At 31.9% G+C, this 25,198-nt stretch overlaps 2 protein-coding genes across 3 annotated transcripts in view; both read left to right on the plus strand.

The window, feature by feature from the left end:
• Positions 1-99: 99 nt before the first annotated feature.
• Positions 100-2,491, plus strand: LOC148302442 (TBC1 domain family member 31-like). Its single transcript, XM_088271596.1, has one exon. The coding sequence runs from the start codon at positions 383-385 to the stop codon at positions 2,342-2,344; it is 1,962 nt and encodes a 653-aa protein (XP_088127722.1). The 5' UTR covers positions 100-382; the 3' UTR covers positions 2,345-2,491.
• Positions 2,492-9,661: 7,170 nt separating this feature from the next.
• The window catches only part of LOC148302443 (uncharacterized), a 194,517-nt gene continuing 178,980 nt past the window's right edge, over positions 9,662-25,198 (plus strand). For both annotated transcript variants that reach the window (XM_088271589.1, XM_088271590.1), the window contains exon 1: positions 9,662-10,524. In XM_088271589.1, the coding sequence (XP_088127715.1) occupies positions 10,040-10,524 (485 nt within the window). In that variant the 5' untranslated portion in view covers positions 9,662-10,039. The remainder of the gene's footprint in view (positions 10,525-25,198) is intronic.

A 25,198-nucleotide genomic window follows, 5' to 3' on the forward strand; every position in this document is an offset into this window, starting at 1 on the left:
GTACTTATTTACAACTACAGGTAAGTACCCAAAATATTTAATTTACTGCCGCTAGAGAGCGCTAGTGAAGTTCATTTGTTTTGAAATTTGATTTTGATTTTGACAGTTCGGATTGTTGAGTTGTTTTGGTTTGTTTAAAATGAAAAGTTATATTATTTGTAGACGACGCATCAGAAGGAATTTTCTTTGATATAAAATGCCAGCGGCTTTATACTTAAATATGTGAAAGCATGAGGATAGAAATATGTTTTCTTCCTGCGATTCTTTTTGGCTGCAGTTAAATTGCGTTCATAGGTTTCATGCTTTAGTTTTAGAAATAAAATTGTGTTTGTAAATTAAAAAGTCTATAATTACGATAAATTCTTCGATCAAATTTTAAATAATGGATACGGAGTGTTTGGGAGTCAAGAAACATCGTTTCAAATTGAAATATAAACTTTCCGACGGCAATATTCTTCAAGTTCACCACACAATTTGTCCATCATTGAACAAAGTTAAACGCATCCGCTTTTTATCGATCGTGTTTGATACCTGCGATAGATTCGCTTGCTCCGATCATCATGGAAATATATTTATGTTCGATATGGTGGCTTGCGAGTATTGGACACTCTCGGGACACGAGCCAACTTCAGTTATGGCGTTTGCACCTTATGCTAAAAACCTATTGATGTTAGCCACGATGAACTGTCCTTATAACATGCTATTCATCGACGCGGACGACGGAAAACTGAAAAGCAAGCTTTCCGGACACAAGAGCGAAATAAAGATGATAACATTTTCATCCAAACGAGACCTTCTGCTAACATCCACAGGACTAGAAGCAATCATATGGGAGTTGACAGGGAAAACGCTTTATTTCAAACTCAACTTATGTGTTGGAAGAATTACCCAGATTGCATTTTTACCAGTGTCCGACAATATCGTCGCGTGTTTCAAAAATGATAGTTTTCGAATGTGGAACAGGCAAAATTTGAGACCGGCGAGCATTAACCTTTCTGCGAGGTTCAAGGAAATTCGAAGCTTCGCTCATTCTGCAAACGGAAGGGTCATAGTCATCGGGACATCCACAACAATAAGTGTACACGACGCGGATAGTTGGGAAACGATTCAATGTGCAGAAACACAGAAAATCAATGTCCACGGAGTAAAGCACCTTGTCTTCTTACCCCAGTCACTAGACGGAGGATGCAATAAAGTATTAGTTGTCCTCTCTAATTGGGGAATAGTCCATTTGATCGATTTAAATAAATTCGCAAAAATTTGCACCATACCTACAGAATCTTCGTGTGTTTATAAGATATTTTCTAGCGCCAGTGGAAAATATTTGGCGTGTATTCTTAAATTTGGACAAATTAATGTTTACAAGTCGGACCATTTACTCGAAAAGATGAGTTCGAAAACCTGCCCAAAACCAAGCGTGAAATGCGATATCAAAAAGAAAATACGAAAATTCGTATTCGAGTCCTTGGAAGAGGAGGAAGATAAAGTAGACAATTATTTGAGTACAGATCGTTTGACTAAAATTTTAAAACAGTACTGCGAATACCCGGAGAAACATCGACTGACAATTTGGAAAAAGTTGCTGAAAACTCCGAACAATTATGACGCGTATTGCGATTTGATAGGCAGACCTGTGCATCCTAATTGTAGATCGTTAGATAAATGCATCACAATATGCGATAGCATATTTTTAAAGCACACGAAAAGGGTAATTTCTTGCTTGAACTATTGGTGTCCTGTGCTGAGTAACTTGGATTACCTGCATAGTTTTGTGTTTCCCTTCGTGAAGATGATGCACCGCGACCCTTTATATTGTTTCGAAGCTGTCGCTACTATTCTGAAGAATTATTGCCAGCTCTGGTTCGAGTATTGCCCCTTGCCGCCGATAAACGTTCTGTCCATGATAGAAAATGTTCTAGCGGAACATGACGACTCTTTGTTGGATCATTTTTGCACTGTGGGAGTAACCAGCCAAGTGTACGCTTTCACCTTGATGACCAGCGCCTTCAGCGAAGTTCTCTCCTCCGCGGAATGGTTGGTTCTTTGGGATCACATTCTCAGTAATGAACCCTCTTTCATTTTGATGGCTATAGCCGCCTACACAATACTGCATCGAAAAACGTTGAAAAGGTTTTGTAAAATTAAGCAATACGAAGAGTTTTATACCACTCAAAATTCTACCAATGTTAAAAAGTTGATTAAAACATCATACGATTTATTGAACGACACTTCTATTGGTGTACATCCCAGACAGTACTTGAAGCCGTTTGCTCCTTTGGAAAAGGGTGTTTGTTACCCTCAATGCAAATTTAGAGCTGATATCACTGTGGGTGTTAATGTATGAAGAAAATGAATATTATATTTCCACTGACAAGATTATTAATTTATTATTGTGTTCGTAACTTGTAATTTATGTAAAATTTTATTATCTATGTAATGTGTCTTGAATTCACGTTTAATTTGAAATAAATAAGCACGTATTTTGAATTTTGTATTTACTGAAACCTAACTACAAATTATTGTACATACTTATTACATATCGGCAAGAAGCACAGCATCGTCAGCATACACGTATGATAGATATCGAATGGTGAAATAAGGAAAGAATGCAAGGCTGAGATAAGCATTATCGATAAAATTAAGAAAAACATGTTGAGATGGTTTGGGCATGTGGAACGAATGAGTGGGGAAAGAAGGGTGAGGCGAGTGTAGTTGGAAATAGGAGCAGAGGAAGACCGAGGTAAAATTTCTCATGATCATCTTTGCACTTGAAAGCAGTCAGGCAAGAAACCTGGATAATCAGCGGATATGTATATGAGGAGATGCATGAATATATAATAGAGGAGGCGAAGAATGTTTTGCAAAAAATAGAGTAGTGTGGAGTTCTTTTCTCTCTGACTACCCCTGCTGGGAAGCGGCGCGATGATTAGTTAGTCTAATTACATACGTAATATTATATTCTGCTTTAAAGCTCCATTATGGTAATTGATTTATTTACATTATTTCAACCTGTTAATTGTACGTTATTTTTGTTGCATTTCTCCTATAATATTTGTGACAGACCTTTAAAAAATTAAGCATGCATTTAATTTATTCATGGATTCAATGGTGAATTTTACACAGTACATAAATTGACAATTTAAACCAGTTAATTCGTCTGCGAAAGGTTATTAATTAACAACAACAAAAATGTACGAAAAAAAGAGACAAACAACCGTCAGGTACTTGAATGAAAAAGATAGTATGACGATTAGTACGTCGTATCCCAGAAAAGATAAAGCGCGACAGCCAATGCGGACGCGTCACTTCAATCGCGCCCCAGTTTATTAAACACAAATTATCTTATCTTATTTTCTCAACGACAAAATTCCTTCTCCTTTCTCCGCAAATCAGTAGATATCTAACCACTGGTACTCACTACCATCGAGTTATTGGGTACCTTTGCAAGTACAGTGGAACCTCTCATAACGAGTAATTCGCATAACGAGCAAAAATGTAAAAAACTTGCTCCCTTAACGAGGGATATTTCGCATAACGAGTTACAGAGAAAGGGCAAGTCCCCTTTTCACGACATTCACTTGTGAGCCTGGACTTCCGCAGTTCGATTGTGTCATTGGCCAATATCATGGGATTCGAGGTTGATATTAACGATATTGAAGAACTCGTGAAAGAGCATAGTCAAGAGCTGACCACACAAGAGCATATGGAGATGAATCGTGTTTCAAAGCAAGAAAATATGGTGGAGAGCTTGTTGATGGAGGAGGAGGAAGTAGCAGAGCAACAATCTTCTAGCACAATAAGAGAAATGCTGAAAGCATGGGAAACTGTTGCATCGCATATTAAGAAGCTTCACCGTAATAAGTAGGTGGCTATTCGTGCTACAAATTCATTAAAATATAATGCTGTGACACATTTTCACAAAATTTTGAAGCGTGTGCAAAAACAAATGTCTTTAGACAGTTTTCTAGTTAAAAAAGATAAATTATTTGTCATTACTTTTTATTTTATATTTTTTAAAGGAATAACCCGCAAAGCCTCTATTTTAGATGCTTGTCTGCAGGTAAGATAGTAAGGATAGGGAAGGTAAATGTGAAAAATACATCACAAACACCCAGACTAATTGAAAATTTTTCTAGAATTCATTTTGCAATTTGCGGGAATCGAACCCGCGGCGCCAGTTTCGCAGTCGAGCGTCTACAAAACTACGCAACGGCGCCTGTCGCATAAATTCATATTTTAAATACGTTTTTTTTTTTAAATTCCAAGTCTAAATTGTTTATCAAGTTGTTATAATCCTTCACAATTTGTAAGTATATAACTTTGTTTGAATAAACGTTTAAAATATATATATTTAAAAAAATTGAGTATTCTTTCGGCATAGAATGTATTATCGTATTTAACATTAATTCATATAGAATAAAATATTACGCATAGCGAGTGTTTTGCTTTACGAGTAAGATGCTGGAATGAATTATTCTCGTTATAAGAGGTTCCACTGTATTGAGTTTATTATCAATGGTTTTCTCTATAACTGTCCGAGAGTTTAATGTTGCGAGACGTCGGAGGGACAGATGTCCTCTGCCTGCCTCCAGTGCTGGGTAGGTACTTGAGATGCTCGACCCCGTAATTGACGAAAGTGTACATTTTACTTTCGCTCTAAAAACGGATCAACTTTTAATCTCGATGGTTTGATAAACCATACTTAAAAAAATGATTCGTGGTCCAGTGATTGAGAACATATTTTTTCTGTAAAATATTGAAGTCATAGACCAAAAAAATCTTTATAAATTTTACAAAAAATATTGTTTATTCAAAGTTTTAGAACGTATTTTTTAAATCTTACTACAGTCTGTTCACAGTTATTTTACCTCTAGTTTTTTTAAATTATTTATTTGGCAGTATAAATAATTAAAAACAAAATAATAAAAAAAACTAGAGGTAAAATAACCGTGAACATACTGTAATTACTATAAAGAAAATCGCGGGAAATATTTTGGTAAATACCATAGATACTATTTTATAAATTAGAGGTGTATGTTATACTAAAAATACATCTATAACACAAATATAAATTGATAGTATTAAGGGTGCACTCTCAAATAAAGAAAGTTAGTACGCGACCGGGTGCGCGAAAAGCCGCACGTGTTGTCTGCGCACATTTGTATATTGGAATATGATTTAAACAATTGAAAACATGTAATTTTCAATAGATGTCGCTGCCATCGGGGTGAAAAAATCTTGTGACAGGTAAATAAAAAAAACGCTGGTATTCGAATGCAAAGTTGTGTCAAAATTTCAAAGCAACCGGTGAATAATTTTAAGAGATTTGACATACTTATACATTTTTATTTTGCAAATATATCTTCTTCTGCTTGGTGTAAGCCTTGTGGCCTGTTTTTAAGAGAGGTTAGCTTCCTGCGATCTTTGGTGGTCTGTCCGGGAGTCGTCTACCTTGGGGTTAGCCATGCAGTATAATGTGGGAGGAGTCTGGATGGTTCCATTCAAATATATAATATTATAATATAATGAGATGCATACACATTATATGATGAGGCGTTTTTTTTCCAAAATGGCGTACCATACCGTAAGTGGCCCAAATAAAACACGGTAAATGACATTACAGATTTCATTTACCTAATTCCTAATGCTCAAGTAGTTTATAATGTTGATCATTACACTTGATATTTCATTGTTGAATGATAAGAAAAAATATGCGAATATAAGAACACGTCATTGTGTTTGATCCGCAAACGAAGCATGATTATTGAGGTTGTCGGCGAGCCGAGAGAGATGAATTGAGTAGTCTACTTGCAAACCACGTTATGTTAAACAAAGTAAGTTTTTTTAAACTAATGGCGGCAATCGGTAGAAGGTTTAAAATATTAACAACTTGTGTCGGGTTGTGGTCCCGTGGTTAATGTCGCGGACTCTGAAGTCAGAATTTCTCGGTTCGAACCCACTCTATCACAATTTGATACTATTTCTAATAATGAGCCGCTTAGGCTAACAGAAATAGTATGAAATTGAAATATTTGTGTAAATAAAAACAAAATATTTGTAATGAAAAAATAACTATGTTTAACATTTTGAGTGTGTCCAAATATACTTGTTTCCCAAGTCTGGATAATCGCCAATTATATGAGTTATTTTTCAAATCATAAGCTAAAATAATAAAAATGAACACACTCGTAATTTTGTCTGGCGTTTCTCATGTATGTGATTATAATCCAGGATTCGGACCTCACATACAAAGATAAAGAACAATATGGAATACATACATACTAATAAAAGAGATTCTGCTTAATAAAAAAGCTTCTTTTCATCTCACCAATACATGTCTCTAGTGAAGTTCTAGTGATTCAAGTAGAATGTTTCGAAATTGGATCATAAATATTGAACTTTCAAGAATTTGAGTAGTATGGTTGTCAATCGTGGGTAGAATTGGTGAATGTTACACGTGTGTAAATTTATCACTTAAACCAGGCTATGACGGTCTTTTATTTTTCTTCATTTACGTTGAAATGTCATAAAAACAATGTTTAACATAATTTGCTCAAATTCGTTAAATTTGGAGGAAAATGGAATAGAAAAATCAATAATAATACCAATAATTAATAGCAAAACTCGCTTTGCCGATCGACAGTACACTTTAAATTTTCTCTTTAAAAATTGCGTAGTGACTCATGTAAAATCGTGGAAATCGAACGTCAAAAACGTACAAAATTTACTTCTTTTTTTTCAAGAAGAAAAAAATCAGAATACCATAGAAGAAACTGATGGTAGAGAGGCTTTAATGCATGAAGAAATGGACCTATTAAGAGAGTAATAATATATTTAATTTGTAATTTCTTAACAGTCTTTAGCATAGAAGTTTAAATATGAAACCGTTTCCAAACTGCCTATGTTGATTGAATACAGTTGTATTGACTATAATTGTATTGTATTACAGTTGCAAAACTATCTATGTTTAAAGCACTTCTGCAAAACGTCTATGTTAAATTTTAAAATACAAATTAAATGGTTATTGATGAACAGTGATTTCATTTCTTAACACAAATGAGTTTAATATGATCCTTAACTTACACAAATGAATGCGCCTTTATATCTTAACTATAATATAAGCAGGACTTTTTTTTTAACAAAAAAGGTCCCGAAACTCACTTATAACATCCCAGAAAAGGTCCAGGAACTCAATATATTTTTTAAATCAAATATCATTTAAATATTGATTACTATACCATATTTTATCATTTTGACTAATTATATAAATATATATTGTAATAACGTAAGTGCAAATACTATTTCGTCTAATTGAAAAATAAAAAAAAATATCTGTGAAAATAGGCGCCGGAACGCCGTTCCACCGCATTACATAAAAGTAAAAAAAGCCCTGACTATAAGGGCTTTGTCCACTACACGGGATTTCCCGGTTTTGAAAAATGAAATTGACTACGACAGTTAAGCGTGATCGAATTTACGCGCAACGTGTTCACGCACCAATCAAGAGCTCCCATCCGAAGAAAGATGGACAAAAGCACAAGCCAATCGTCGTTTTAAAACGCTAACTGACGTGCCGGACGGTAAAATTACACGGAATTTTACGGAATTCAAGGTAGTGGACAAGCGCCCTAAGGATAGTCATTTTTATCAGTTTTCTCAACTAATTGCTTTTTGTACATAACGCGATTTGCAAGTGGACTACTCAGCTTCTTGCTGCTGGGTGGCTGGTGGCTCCTCATGCGTGCGCACTTCGCAGCACGAACCGATACACTTTGTCGCACGAATTTCGCCTTAATTGCTGCATTCTACAAAGAAAATTACACACCTACTACCACTTGTATCTTTCCGCTATTCTCGGCCAACTGATATCGTTGGAAATATTCCTACAAGGGGCACCACTACAAGGGGATTTTATATATTTTGTTTCAATTTCACTCGGTAAATACCACTCTTACTTCAAATATACAGTGGAACCTCGGAAATCCGAACAAATTGGGATGTGGCCGGTTCGGATTTGGAAAAGTTCGGATTATCCGAGAAGTAGTGTTCCTTTTGTGTATTTTTTTTGTTCAGTCAGCTCTAATGTTAAAAAAAGTAGTTACTATATGACGTTGCTTCATCTAAGGTATACGCGTATGTACATTATTTGCATTTTTTTTACATTTCAATATAATATTACAGTACTTGAGTAGCAATACAGGTAAAGTAATATTATGTTTTGAATATTGAAAGCATTAACTTTGTGGATCATCTTGATATATTATTTCGAGAAATAAAAATATTTTGTGTTCTGATCCACTCACATTTTTATTAACCAACTAGTTTCGGCAACAACCTGTTGCCCTCTTCAGGGTTACATTTATAAATAAATAGGGTTACATTATAATGTAACCCTGAAGAGGGCAACAGGTTGTTGCCGAAACTAGTTGGTTAGTAAAAATGTGAGTGGATCGGAACACAAAGTGTTTTTATTTCTCGAAATAATATAAAGTAATATTATCCTGGACTTGTACCTAAAGCGGAGGACTGATCACCTTTCCTTCGTGTGTTTATATGATGCAATGCCCTATGCACCATCGGGTGCTAATACTAATAACATATTTACCCAACAGCTAGTTTACAATAATAACTTTTTTATATTTGCCAAGAATTCACATTTTAATTTAATAAACATACTCTTCGACACATTGATTTTAAAATGTTATGGCTGTTTTTTTCTTATTAGTGCTCATCTTGTATCAAGACGCTAGAAAAATTAATTCGTCTAATTCATTCTCTTTAACCGCAATGGTTTGCGAAGCGTTCATAAAACTCAGCTGGGCGTTTGTTTTTTGTAATTATTATGGCTCGATGGCGGAATGGGCTTCGGTTACAGTAGCTCCATCAGTTAACAGATCATTTGTATTGTAACTCTGTCGGAGGAAGACACGTTTTAAGATCTAAAGCTTTACGCCTATTCGCGTACTTTTCACTTGCGATTTTCATTATTTTAATCGTGTTTTTCGGACGTGCTTCTGACGCGAGTTGATCAATTAAAAATTATCGATCGAATTACAAAAATAAACACAATATGTGAAATAATATCGTGCTATTATTATTGTAAATAAATACGAATTTTGTCAAAAACCACGTTTTCATTTGAGGTATCTTTTAAATGTAAATAGTGCTGTTCATATTTCTCGAATGTAATTCTGACAAAAGTTAATAATTTTTTTTTATCAATTGAAATACAAAAATAAACATAATATATTAAATAATATTGTGCTTTTATTGTTGCGAATAAACAAAAACTGTCTCGAACCCCACATTTTTATTTAATGTCTTTTTAAAAATATAAATAGTGTTGTTCGCATTTTGCGAACGTGCTTCTGACGCGAGTTAATTAACAACGATCAAAATACAAAAATAAACATAATATGTGAAACAATATTGTGCTATTATTGTTGTAAATAAACACAAATAGTCTCTAAAACCACGATTTAATTTGTGGTATCTTTTAAATGTAAATAGTTCTGTTCGGAAGACTAATAGAGCAATTAAAACAGTGTAGATGTGCCGTATCGAACAGCGAACAGGAGTGAAGTAATAATGGTATAATGTATATGAATACATTATCATTATAATGCACTGTTTGCATGAAGACCAACGCACGAACGCAGAAGATAAACGTGGAAGTAACGCCGAGTGTTGAGCTCGTACTGCGGGGTGACAGTCGCGAGTGAACCATTAGGTAATTACCATAATATCGGCTAATAATTTCTCTCTAGGCATGCGAACTTCTACATAACTCGTACGAACTTCTCGGTATAATTACGCGTTCGGGAAACAGTCCCCGCACAGCAGTTTCCGTATTGTAAGCGCGGGAAATTTCACTGCAAGGAAAGTCGCTTGGAAGTGCGCCGGTGTCTGGCGAAGGTTATGTGTCTGAGTGACAGTTCGGTTGTGAAGATTTAGTGACATATATCGATATATAATAACAAACCAGTGAAATGCTTCAGTAATAGCGTATGTTTTAAGAAAAGTTTGAAAAAATATCAAAATGTGTCTTCTTAACATTCTCCGTTTACACATTATCCAAAATCAGCGTCAGAAAAAGCTCTATAAGAAATACACCCAGGAGTATATGGACACGTTTATACAAAATACTAACGAGTTTACTATGGTGAGGTATAATGATCATTTCACGATGGTGCCTTCGTCTCCAGGGTATTCTTCGGATACCAATGTGTGGAGCACATATCCCGGGAGTAAGAGTACAGGATATAGCGAGAGAGCTGGACGTCCCTCTTCAGTTCTGTTTCTTCCACCACCTGACGAGATGAACTACGAAGACTTCGTTCCTGGAGCTTGTCCGAGCTGCTGTCAGTGCGAAGAAGACAGTGGTAGATACTCATCACTCTGCTGCAGCGAGTTCATCTTCAACGGAGGCCAGCATCTCAGTGGAAGCGAATGCTATCCTGATGGAAGTTATGTCTGCTTCCCAGAAGAATGGAACCAGCCGTCAGATGGATCTATCGCGTGCATGTAAGTGCTTAATTTTTCCCTTTTTTCTGGATCACTGATTATTATATATTTTAAAAAAAACGTACTTGTTACAATAATTAAAGAAAACACTTTGTTTTTTACCACTTGAGTTTTATTAAAGACTACATGTTTCAGAAGTTAAACTTCCATCATTCAGGTCTGTATAATAACTATTAGTTATAATACAGACCTGAATGATGGAAGTTTAACTTCTGAAACATGTAGTCTTTAATAAAACTCAAGTGGTAAAAAACAAAGTGTTTTCTTTAATTATTGTAACATGTCTTACCACAAAGTTAATGCCGAAACAATAAATAAAACGTACTTGTTATTTTATTGTTATCACCAGGGTTTAAAAAAAACATACTGTAATTATATTGGCGTAATTGGATAGACGCTCGGCTGCAAAAATGGCGTCAGGTTCAATTCCCGCCAACTGCAAAACGAATTCAGGAAATATATATTTTGAATCGGTCTGGGTGTTTGTGATATATTCTTCATAACTACCTTCTCTATCCTTATTATCCTACCTGCAGGTCATTTTTTTAACAGTTAATAAATTTTAAATAAATTATATCATTCACAAACATAAATAATAAATGACAAGTGTAAGTCCCTCTCCAAGCACAAGGGCTTAGTCTCTTTATTGGACAGGAAAAGCGTAGTCAATGTTTAAATTGTGAAGTAAAAATGCCTAGAAAATTAATTAAAATATTAAAAATATATATATAAAAATATATAAAAATATATATATATATATATATATATATATATATATATATATATATATATATATATATATATATATATATATATATATATATATATATATATATATATATATATATATATAAATATAAATATATATTTATAAATATATATATATATATAGATATATATATATATATATATATATATATATATATATATATATATATATATATATATATATATATATATATATATATATATATATATATATATATAATCAAAATAATAAAACCCTTATACGCACCCCAATGGTGCATAGGGCACTGTGTCATATTAACGCAGTGTTATTTTCATCGTTTACACATGAAGGAAAGGTGATCAGCCCTTCGCTTCAGGTACCAGTCCATGGTAATATTGAATAAATATTACAGTGAAAAATCACTTATACTTATTTTACCCCCCTCGGGAATCGAACCCGGGACCTCCAGAACGGTAGCCGAGCGTGTTGACCATTACACTACGGAGGCGGACTATATATATATATATATATATATATATATATATATATATATATATATATATATATATATATATATATATATATATATGTATATATATATATATATATATATAAATACATATTTTAATTGTAATGTTGGTTGAATCCAACGGACTGAAAATGAAATTTCTACCATTGTTTCGTATGGGTATGTACGAGTAACAGATACCATTTTCGTAATTGTTTGATTGATCTATTACCTTCTTTATAACGACAGATTTCCTTACGATTTCTTGTCGTTACTTTGGCGAAGATGTTGATGACTATTTGCTCGGTAGAGAACAGGTGTCCCGGTGTTACACGCTCTAGAAATATCTATAATAGTGACTCCCCGTTAGCTTCTTATTATTTAGTTTAACTTTTAAGAGAAATTGTGCAAGATGGCTGCGTGCCGTGTTTTTACGAAAATCATTATGTTTTCTACAATGTAGTACCTACCTATGATACCTAGAACAAGCTCTAGAATTTTCTTAAAATTAATTTATATATATATATATATATATATATATATATATATATATATATATATATATATATATATATATATATATATATATATATATATATATATATATATATATATATATATATATATATATATATATATATATATATATATATATATATATATATATATATATATATATATATATTTGTCTGCCTCCGTAGTGTAATGGTCATTGGGGTGCGGATAAGGGTTGAAATATATATATATATATATATATATATATATATATATATATATATATATATATATATATATATATATATATATATATATATATATATATATATATATTTATATTTAAAGTCAATTCTATTGAAAGACCAATACGTATATTATCTATATCGTATTAAAAAAAAATTATAATAATTGAACTATCAATAAATTTTATTTGAATAGTATTTTTTTCGAGTAAAATTAATTGCAAGACTTATCAATTTTAAATTTGTTGTATTTAAAAAAAAATATTAGGAATATTGGTACGTTCGTCTCCGTAGTGTAATGGTCAGCACGCATGACTACCGCACTGGAGGTGTCCGGTTCTATTCCCAAGGGGGGTCAAATAAATATAAGTGTTTTTTTTTACCCTGGACCGTTACCTGAAGTGGAGGGCTGATCACCTTTCCTTCGTGTGTAAACGGATCAAGATAATACTGAGTTCATATTATGCAGTGTTCTTTGCACCACCGGGTGCGGATGAGGGTTTGAATTTGTAGAAAAAGTAGGACCAAAGTCAAAAAATGTAAAGAATGGGATGATCGATAGTCCGCAACTTAATTTTCTTGAGACCCAGGTAACATTTAACGTATTTGGATTTTTTGCCTAAAACACCGTTTTTGTACTGAAAAAATTAGTTTTTCTTTTAAATAAATTTGGGTTTGTTTTTTAGAATATATATATATATATATATAAAAAATACATGTGTGTATTTTTTTAAAACTCCTTACCTTTCAATTACTATTTTATTTTCAAAACCAAATATGTAATTATTTCGAAGAAAAATTCGAAATTTCGAAGCAAAAACGGTGTTTTACTAAAAAACTAATTACGTAAAATGTTACCTGGATGATGGCTATATACAGAATATAAAAATTGTGTTATCACTCATCGAAAATTTCTACACATTTTTACAATATAGAAATGTTGCATTGTACAAAAATGTCTAACCCATTGCAAACGAAACGCTCCGCAAACAGATAATGATATAAAAGCAATCTAGTTAAAGCAACAAACTTCGCTTCAAATATTGTGATTTCACTTTTCGTATTTCTTAACCGCAATATTGTGAATCGAAGAACCGAAAATGGGCCATAATCTCTGAAGATGCCATCCAATACCACACAAGTGCGACGGGGAATTTCATTACAATATGTAACATGTTGTGCATATATTATGACACCAGTGGGTGCATGTAATCCACAAGTACAGTTTGAGCCATAAAAAACTTAACTCGTAAAAATATTTCAATCGATTAACTAAAAAAAAAAACAACATTAAAATTCATATTATTTTTTGACATCTCATCAAAGATGAAGAAGAATATGGAATTCTCGGTATTTACCGAGCTGACGACCGTCATAGGCTGTTTTAAGGGATCACTTTACATACGTGTAACATTCACCAATTCTACACATTTTTGACAACCAAAATACTCAAATTCTTAGAAGTTCTATATATATGAATCAATTTTGAAACATTGTTCTTGAATCACTAGAACTTCACTAGAGACATCTATTGGTGAGATGAAAAGAAGCGTTTTATTGAGCAGAAACTATTTTATTACAAAGAACTCTTTTATTCTCTTTTTATAAACCCTTTTATTCTCTTTTTTTATCCATATTCTTCTTCATCTTTTATGAGATGTCAAAAATAATATGAAAATAACTCCTGTAATTGGAGATAATCCAGATTTTGTGACCAAGTATTTGGACACACTCAAAATGTTGTAAATATCTATATTATTTTTATTACCGAACAATGGATTATTCAACCTACCGATGAGATGTCAATTTAAGGCTCAGATCTCAAGCTTGTCTCAAGCGTTCAAATCAGAATGCGTTCAAAAAAGTTGTATAATTTATTACTACCTTAAAAACTACCTTAAGGGCGCTTATAAAGATTTGGATAGTAAAAATTATCCCAAGTAACTACATTGCTAGCTTAGAATCATTGAACTCCATGAATTCATGCCATTAGATAGATAGCAAATGTTTTTGCCTAGAATTTTAACTCATGAATTACAAGAAAATATAGTAACTGTAAACATAAAGAGTAAATCCACTTCAGAGCAAGTATAGGCTATAAAACTAAATTTGAAGCCTCATTAGGAGCATTATAAGCAGTGTTGCATAAGTCGTAGCTAGATTTAAGAGTCACTTGGACGCTAGGGAATTCATAATATGATGATGACGAATAGGCGGAGTCTGTAGTGGGGAAAAAGATGAGCAGACATTTTTTTACGCCTTTTCTCGGTCTCCTTGGACTGGAGAATGGCCCAGATGTTTGGCTGGATGCCTCCCTGACCGACTGTAACGCTGAAGAGTATAATACATACAAATGAAAGAGTTTCTGCTTAATAGAAAAGCTTCCCTCATCCTACCATAGATGTCTCTAGTGAAGTCAAACACTGTGTTCCGAGTTTGATCAATATATCTAGAAGTTTCAAGAATTTGAATGATGTGGTTGACAATCATGGGTAGAATTAGTGAATTTTACACGTGCATAAATTGATCACTTATACCACCCAATGACGATCGTAAGCCCTATAAATGCCTAGACTTCCATTTTATTTTTCATCTTTATTGAGATGTCAAAAAATAAGGTAAAAAAATAACTCCTAATTGGAGTTAATTCAGATCTGTGAACAAGTATTTGGACACACTCAAAATGTTGCATTTGTGATGTTTAAAGTTTAATGAACTCTTTTACAAAAAATAATTATGCACGTTCGTTTCACGTTGTATTTTTAATCCGCCACAATCTTTGTATCTATGTATTTTTATACCCGCGAAGGATATTAGTCAATCAATGAATAGATAAAACATATTTCAGTTCTCCATCTTGGAATGCTATTACAGACAAAATAATTTCATTATTTGAAATAATTAAGCTGCAAACACATCAGTGCGTTGAAATTTAAATTTAATACGTATCGAAATTTAACAGAATAAATTTGTGCAAATTGTGTAAATTTTTACACCGAAATGAAAATAACATTTATGTTAATAACCTATCTTTGTAAAGATTTGTCCACCTCCGTAGTCAGCACGACCTACTACCGTTCTGGAGGTCCTGGGTTCGATTCTCAGGAGGGGGTGACAAATAAATATAGGTGATTTTTCACTTTAATATTTATTCAATATTACCCTGGACTGGTAGCTGTGGAGGGCTGATCATCCTTGCTTCATGTGTTAACGATCAAGATAACTCTGCGTTCATATTATGCTGTGCCCTATGCGCGGATAAGGGTTTGAATATAAAGATACTTATCTAAACAAGGATATATAACATATAGAACAAGAAATGGTACATTAGCCTGAAATATTGTAATTATTATTGCTTTATGGTAAGGAAGTGACATATTCCAGATATCGATATGGTCCGCGAAATCATTGTCGAGGTTTTGCATTCGGTGTATAGGAGTATTGAATCCAGGCACTGTCCGGATGTTTAAATTTTAATATTATTATAAAAATTCAATTCAGTTTTGTGATTTAATAAAAACAAACATTGTTTTAACTTATACCTACCCACGCACAGTGCATTAGATGTGAAGTGCGAATAATCACATATTATGAATAATTTTAACTGTTTTAAGTACCTGCTAGTTTCCATTATTCTTGGTCTAGTTACTATATGGAGTAATTTTACCTTTTCATCTTCAAGTCGTTAACTTTTGCACTTAATAAGGAATATAGTCACAAATGATGTTCCAGATCGATCACAGCATGAAAGAAATTCTTAATGAAAGTGTGTTTAAAACAAAAAATAATAATAATGTTTCAAATTATCGATAGTCATATTACCCCATATTTTTCGCTAAAACATCATCTTCGGCTGAATTTCTGAATAATAATTAAAGATTTCTATATTTATTTTTCATTTTTTTTTTCAAAAATGTTGGTAATTTTAGTATATGACCACTCACCGAAATTAGGGGAGCGAAATTATATACTAATATTACTAACATTTTTGTAAAAAATATATAAAAGTAAAAGCGACTAACCACAAAGTAAATGCTATAAATATTATATTATTTATTGATTCGGCATTAACTTTGTGGAATGACATGATTATTTAAATAAAAATTAAACACTTGAATAATCCACTTAATTGAGTTTTATTTTTATTTACGACTAGTTTCTAAAACGACTATTGTTTTCATCTTCTGGTACAAATTAAAACTAACGAATAAAAATATATTTAGGTGTATATATAGGTTAATAAATATAGGTAAAGGGGTTAAGGAACAACATTTTTGTAAAAGGAAAGATTGATAATAATGGTGACGTATTTTGAAACAGTATATTATTAATTATTGTTTTATCTGAATTAAAATTTTTATGTATTTCTAAATTTTCTAAATTATTCATGACTTGAATAATTGTAATAATTGATGTAAAGTGGGTGTATAATAATAAAATAAACAATGTATTGCTTTGTAATTAAAGAAACGACGATAAAAGTTTATTCTTAATTAATCTTTACAATAATTATCTATCTATCTGATTCTGACAGTTAACAATATTATATTTTTTCTATCTGATGTCTTGTGTTTTATTCAGTGCGACGCATGCGACATCTGGTGGTAGAACTTATTACTTATTAATTATTTATATATATATATATAGAACCTATTACTTATTTATATATATATATATATATATATATATATATATATATATATATATATATATATATATATATATATATATATATATATATATATATATATATATATATATATTGTATTATTATTTTTACTTTAGCTCCAAATTAAGTCTGCCTATTAATCTTCTTAACTTTTGCTATATTTCATTCTTGCTGTTTACTTTTAACTCATTTGACATTTGTGAAATTTTTAATTGGAATGTTACAATTACCTGTTTTTTTGTTATTCATTATTTTAAATATATTTACGTTAATGTTCTGTTATATTTCTAAATAAATTAAATTAAATAAAATAAATCGAAATTTTCATATTGAAAGTATCATATGCCTGTTCTTAACTCAATGGCATAAATGTTTTTTTTTGTATTTAGATAAAAAAAAATAGATCGTTATATTGTATTTACGTTTACATATATCGATATTGTGCAGGACCTTTAAAAGTTTGATTTTATTAGAATACTAAGCTAATTTTATTCAAACCATGTTTGAATATTTAGAAAAAAGATTATTCAAAGATAATGAAAACCCACTTTAGTATTGAAAAATACTCGAGCACTATTTAGAGAACTTACAATTTTGTACCAGATGTGTGATAATGAACACTCAGTTTAAGCAAAACTCGGGTAATTGTTTATTCAGCTGTTCATGCATACAACATGTTCATGCATAGCGATTATCCATATAAATAATTTATTGAATATTAATGGGTGATATTATTTATCCATTAAATCCCTAACTAACTAACTAACCGTTACCCCGCTTTCCGCAGGGGTAAGCAGAAAGAATAGAGTGCTATACCTTTAGAAAGTCTCTTAAACAGTCTTCGCCTCTTCCACATTCGCGCATCTTCTCATACGTACCCGCCGATTATTTCAAGTATTTGGAATACTTAAACATGCCAAGTTTTTCTCGGTCTTCTTCTGCTCCTATTTCCAACAACATTCACCTCATAAATTCGTTTTACTGTTTTTTCCCCGTTTATTCATTCCACTGTCCAAACCATAGCAACACACTTTTAAAATAAATTTATCGATAATGCTACATTCTTTCCTCATTTCACCATTTTTTTTCTTTATTTTAAATTCTTTTGCATTATGCAAACATGACATAATTTCAAATGCAAAAAAATATGAATAAAATATAAATACAAAAAAAATATCCCACAAAGGCATGGCCTGTGTGTGGGGAAACAATATAATTTAGGTCATAGTAAAGGACACTGGCAAGAATATAATCATCGTTTTTCCTCACATTCGTCTGAGAGATCGTATTTTATCCTTCCTTTTCCATCCCCATGCTTCACTTTCACACATAAGGATTGATATCAGGACTAAACTATATCTCATAACATATTTTTTTCATTTGGTCTCAGTCTGTCACCAATCTGTATTACAAATTTTATATCACAACTTTTATTCTAACGTTATTAGAAATCTTCTTCGGTTTATACTTGAGTGAGTTTTGTTCCACTTCCTGCACAGATTGAATGGAATATCGAAAACACATTAATTTTCCAATTATTATAAGGTTATTTCGACATTCAAGTTTTGAAAATGGCATTATTTCGATACTTAAATATTGTATTTGAAAAGTTACATAATTTTGATTTGATATTTAACGACCCGGATGGGTGTTGCAAGCCTTAATTTTTTATATTTTGACATCTTAACATAGATGAAGAAGATTATCGGTCTGGGTCTGGTTATTTACACGGCTTACGATAGTAATAATAATAAAATCAGTAACAAAATTCAAGGCTGATAAAATACAACAAAGATAAAATATATAATAAAATAACAACTATGTAATTTTTTCCACATGAATTTTATTTGACCAGCAACCGGATATCGTCGTAACCAACATCATCAGACTAATGACGGTGACGACGAAACCCGGTTACTGGTCAAATAAAATATAATAATAATAATAAAACCCTTATCCGCACCCCAGTGGTGCATAGGGCACTGGTTCATATAAACGCAGTGTTATCAAGATAACACTGCGTTCACACATGAACTACCCATTATTGACAACCACACTACTCAAATTCTTGGAAGTTCTATATATATGAACCAATTTAGAAACCTTGTTCTTGAATCACTAGAACTTCACTAGAGACATCTATTGGTGAGATGTAAAGAATAATGGGTAGAATTGGTGAATGTTACACGTGTGTAAAGTGATCACTTAAACCAGCCTATGACGGTCGTCAGCCCCGTAAATGCCCAGACTTCCATATTCTTCTTCATCTTTGATGAGATGTCAAAAAATAATATTATTATCTATTGTTTTTTTATTATCTGTAAATAAAAATAATACTTGACACTGGCAGAAACATCCTTGTACTGGGTGACTGACAAATAAATAGTTTAAAAAATGTTATTTTGAAATATTTGCATCTCAGTTTTGTATTTACATTTTTGGTCGTTTTAATATAACTTGACAGCTGAAATAAATTAATATTTTAAAATTTTCAAGATATATTACATGCATCTTGAAATATTGATGCATTATTCAGCTAAACGATGAGTGACATTCACACGTCGATCTTACATCAGCAGTATGTTAAATTTAAACATGAATATTCAATGCAAGAATGATATTTAACAAAAACTCTAAATGTATATTAATAAAAGATATTTTTCAACATTAGATCGGTATAAACGACATGTGACCATACCATATAGCAATCACTATAAAGTACATACATAGCTTGACGTGGTGAAACCACGTTTCTCCTCTAGCCTGGCAAAAATAATCAATTATCAATCGTTTAATTTAATTAGTCTTAGGTAAAAAAAAATTTCTGTGCGCTCAAATATTTTTTATGGCTCCGACCTTTTATAATTTACCTGTCGTAAAACTAAAATGTATTTAAAAGGTTTGAATCATAAAAAAAACTGTCGCCAACCCGCTGGCCTGTAAAGGGATTATTTGCCGGCGGTTTTTATGATTATAGTAAAAGCATTTGTTTACGATATAGCGCAAATAAAATTATTGCTAATTGATGTCTAGACGTTGAAAATTTTGGGGGTGGATACAAGCGCACCGTCAGCCAATGAAAAATGGTTTCGAGGGCGTGATCTTCAAGGAGAGAAACTGAATATAACGGGAAGAAATCAGTGGGATCGACCTCTTGGAAGCCGGCAGTTGGTCGGAATAGCTCTTGGAAGCCGGCAGTTGGTCGGAATAGCACTTGGAAGCCGGCACTTGGAAGCCGGAACTTGGAAGCCGGGACTTGGAAGCCAACAATTGGAAGGATCAGTTGGAAGGGATCCATCGGATCAGAGAAGACCGACCAGTCGGACTGGTCGGAATAGTCAGTTGGAAGAATCAGTCGGGAGAAATCAGTTGGAAGAGGCACTATTTTCGGGAAATCAGTGGGATCGAGGAGTTGGAAGGAGCAGTCGGGAGAGATCAGGGGGATCGAGCAGTCGGGAGAAATCAGTTAGAAGGAGCATACCTACACCAGGTTTTAAGACTTAAGTGAGGAGAAGAGCGGGAGCTCTACGCAGGGAGAGAGGAGATAGAAAAAAAGGGAGTTACTCATCCGGAGTATCAAAAGCAGACCCACGCCGGGTCATAAGCCTCAAATTAAGAGCTGAAGCTCTACTAGGAGAAGAAGAAGATAAGAAGCAAGAATCATCGCACGGCGCCCCGTCATAAGAAGAACCTCATCCCAGCATCCAACGGCGCAGCTTTTTCACAAAGGATCACAGCCACCCCAGCATCCCACGGCGCATCTTTTCCACCAAAGGTTAGAATAAGTTTAATTTAAGATAGGGTTAATTAATTTTAAGCTAATTTAAGATAGCAATTTAAGATTAGTTTAAGTTAAAGTCACTTTCGTATAATTTTTATATTTTTAATTAAATCAATTTAAGTATATTTTTTGTGCTGAATTTTCTTTCATCTCCCTACCCCTCCTTCTAATATTCCCAAGGTATATCAGCTTGAAAAGGTGGGCGACGTCAAGCTTTATGCAGGGTTTTATTTCATGTAACGCGATGGAACGGCGTTCCGAAACCTTTTTTCACGGATACATGTTTTTTAAATTTCAAAATCAATTAGATGAAACAATGTTTGTGCTTACGTAATTACAATCTATATTTATATAATTCGTCATAATTATAAAATATGGTATTGTAATGAATATTTAAATGATATTTGATTTTTTTACTGAGTTCCGGTGCCTTTTTTTGTTTTAAAAAAAGTCCTGACATTATGTATCATTGTTTAAGAAATAACATTTTATGACAAATATGGTCAACATTATTCTAATAGTGGAAGATTGTGAGAAAGTGTCAAATAAATTGACGATTTTCTTACGTGACGATTTCAAATCATTATTATGGCTTAATGTGACAATGTATCATCATAATATCAATAAAAAACTCACATTAAATTGATGTATTTTTAAAGCCATTATTAATTTTATTATTTTGTGTGGGCTATTAATTTTTTATTCAGTGTAGATTTTTATTTATGATGACCTATTAATTCGGAATAAAACATTGTTAAAAGAAGGGTAATTCCATATAAATATATATATACATATATATATATATATATATATATATATATATATATATATATATATATATATATATATATATATATATATATATATATATATATAATATATATATATAAATATATATATATATATATATATATATATATATATATATATATATATACATATATATGTTTATACGTCGCTCACTCCTTTCAAGAACTTCATACATAAAAAATCGTCAAATTTCAGTTGTGTATGTTTTCGGAATACCAATAAAATGTACCATATCCCAGCAAAAGAGGCATATTTTTAACTTAATATTTGCCCGCTACAGGGCAGAAAATGTTGTTTTTGCATTTTGAAGAAAAGGTATTGTTTAATTATTTTTATTAAGTATACTAAATATTTTTCAAATGGAGAAAAAACCTACAGGTTTTACCTAAAAATATCTGTTGCACAGTAAAAAGTTCAATAAGTGGCATAAGTAACATTAAAACGTTTTCTTGAAAAATCACGTTTTTTGATTTTTGACGATCTTGGAAGGAGTGAGCAAGTATACACTTGTATCAGATGTCTTGAAAGAGACTAAGTATCTTTTTATATCAACGGAATATTAATGTTTACGAATTCACAGAGCTTGTAAACTGGCATTGGCTGGCTTAAGTGATACATTTGTATCATTTATCATTCTGCACATTATCAAATATTTACAGTGCCATGATTCTTGTTAACAGTATCTTAACTATCGCTTTCGCATCTCAGTTGAAATTGCGATCTGTTAAAATATATTTTTAAGTAAATAGCTTTACCCTTCTGACGACAGGTGAGCATTCAAAATTATTTTCACCCCTAGGACAAAGCTAGACGTCTGAAATATTATATGCATTTATCCATCTTAATTTATCATCTCATTTGACCAGATGTGTATTAACAATATTTTTTTGTTGTTGTTGATAGTACTCAACACTAATTTAACTGACATTGATAATATAAATACAAAATATAAAATGTTTGGTTGTAGCCCCGTGGTTAGTGTCGTGGACTCCTTAAGTCAGAGTTTCTCGGTTCGAACCTACTCTACCACAATTTGATACATATCTCTAATAATGAGCCGCTCAGGCTCACAGAAATAGTATGAAATTGAAATATTTGTGTAAATAATAAAAACAACAAATATTTCTCTTAAAAAAAAATACAAAAATCATTTTGAGTGTGTCCAAATACTTTTGTAATTAAACTGAGATATAGTGAAAAGACGCATGGTATAATACACTTTTATATTTCTTTGAAATTATTTATTTACTTTCACCATTCATAAATCATTCTGATATTATTTTTTGGCGTACAGTTACGTTACACAATAATCATAATAATTTTAAGTAAATTGCTTTGTTGGTGTAAAATTATTAAATAAGATTAAAATGTACCTACTCTAAATTGAATTATTGCGTGATAGAATGTAAGTTTTATTTATTTTATTACGATTAGCTGTAATTCATCATTGAAACATTTTTCTACAAGAGAACTTTTCATCACTTTCATTCACATAAAAAAAAACAGAAGTAAAAAATCCTAACAACATAAAACATGACCATTAAACGAATACCTCACCAGAAAACACTATTTTGAATTTTTTTTTACTAAAATAAAATAAAGTAATATTAGTGTATAACCACTCACCGAGATATTTATGTCTATCGGTTTCGAGGCGTACCCGTCTCTTCGTCAGGACAATCCCTATCACAGCATGCAAATAATACCACCCTTTACTACCATAGCACTATTTACACACTTAAAACTATACAAAATGTTTAACACATCACTCACTCCTTTCAAGAATGTCATAAATCAAAAAACTTAATTTTTCAAGAGAACGTTTTTAAAGTTTAAAAATATTATACAATGTATTAAAAATAAATATCAAGCCAGTTATTGAACTTTTTTCTGTGCCACAGATCTTTTGAGGTAAAACCTGAAGGTTTTTTCTCCATTTGAAAAATATTTAGTATATTTAAAAAAATAATTAAACAAGACCTTTTCTTTAAAATGCAAAAAAACAACACGTTCTGCCCTGTAGCGGGTAAATATTAAATTAAAAATATGCCGCTTTTGCTGGGATATAGTACATTTTCTGGGCATTCCGAAAACATGCACAACTGAAAATTGACGATTTTTGGTTTATGACGTTCTTGAAAGGAGTGAGCGACATGTGAATTTTCGTCGACCCGAAGACCAACATGCACTAAGGGTTGCAGCACGCGTTAACAGCCGAGGTCAAATATGCAGTAGGGATAGGTTATTTACTAATATTACTATAATTTTTGTTGAAAAAATAAATAAGTAAATATGACCATATATAATAAGTAAACCAAAGAAATGCTTTAGTTATTAATAATTTTGAGAATACTATTTTTATATTTGATAATGAAGTTATATAATGTTAATTACAATCAGCGATTGGCTGCGGTGTTGGAGCTCCCAGGTTCGATTAATAGAGGAGACAAAATAAATAAAAGTGACTTTTCTTCTATATTCATTTAAAATTACCTTAAGCTTGTACCCGAAGCGTAAGACCGATGACCTTGCCTATTTGTAAATAACAATTAAGATGAAAATCATTCGACAGGTTGCAGTGCCCTTTGTTTCAGCGTTTAAAGTCTAGCTTAAATCCTTACTCGCAAACTTAGAATTCAGTAAGCGGCCGGCTGCGTTAAGGATCACACGTCCCTTTACGGCCATTTAAAAAAGTATTTTTTTTTAGAATATATATAATATTAAACCCTTATCTGCACCCCATTGGTGCATAGGGCACTGTGTCATATAAACGCAGTGTTATCTTGATCGTTTACACATGAAGGAAAGGTGATCAGCCCTCCGCTTCAGGCACCAGTCCATGGTAATATTGAATAAATATTACAGTGAAAAAATCACTTGTATTTATTTTACCCCCCTTGGGAATCGAACCCGGGACCTCCAGAACGGTAGCCGAGAGTGCTGTCCATTACACTACGGAGGCAGACATTTTTAGGATATATGTACGTTTAAAAAATATATTTATGTATTTTTTTAACTTCTTACTTTTCAATAACTCTTTTCTTTTAAAAACCATATACATATTTTCAATATAAAAACAATGCTTTAAGAAGATAAAAAAGAATAACGTTCAATGTTTAAAAAAATTAATAAGATTCGATTTATCGTATGAAGGCTCAGTAATCAAAAGCCCGCAACCTAATTTTCTTTAAACCAAGGTAACATTTAACGTAATTGAAGTTTTTGATTGAAATATCGTATTCGTATCGAAAAAAATAAGTTTCTCTTCGAAATAAATATATGTTTTTTTTAATAGAAAATAGTTATTGAAAGGTAAGGAATTAAAAAAAATGAAAAAAAAACTTTTTCAATACATATTCTAAAAAAGAAAAATTCCAATAAATATTCTGAAAAATCGCGGACTAGCCGAAGAAGGACGAGAGGGTTTCTACTGTGA

The sequence above is a fragment of the Brachycentrus maculatus genome, unplaced genomic scaffold (assembly GCF_059751285.1).
Source record: "Brachycentrus maculatus isolate JH-2025_06_01 unplaced genomic scaffold, ASM5975128v1 h1tg000452l, whole genome shotgun sequence".
In the NCBI taxonomy this organism is placed as follows: domain Eukaryota; kingdom Metazoa; phylum Arthropoda; class Insecta; order Trichoptera; family Brachycentridae; genus Brachycentrus; species Brachycentrus maculatus.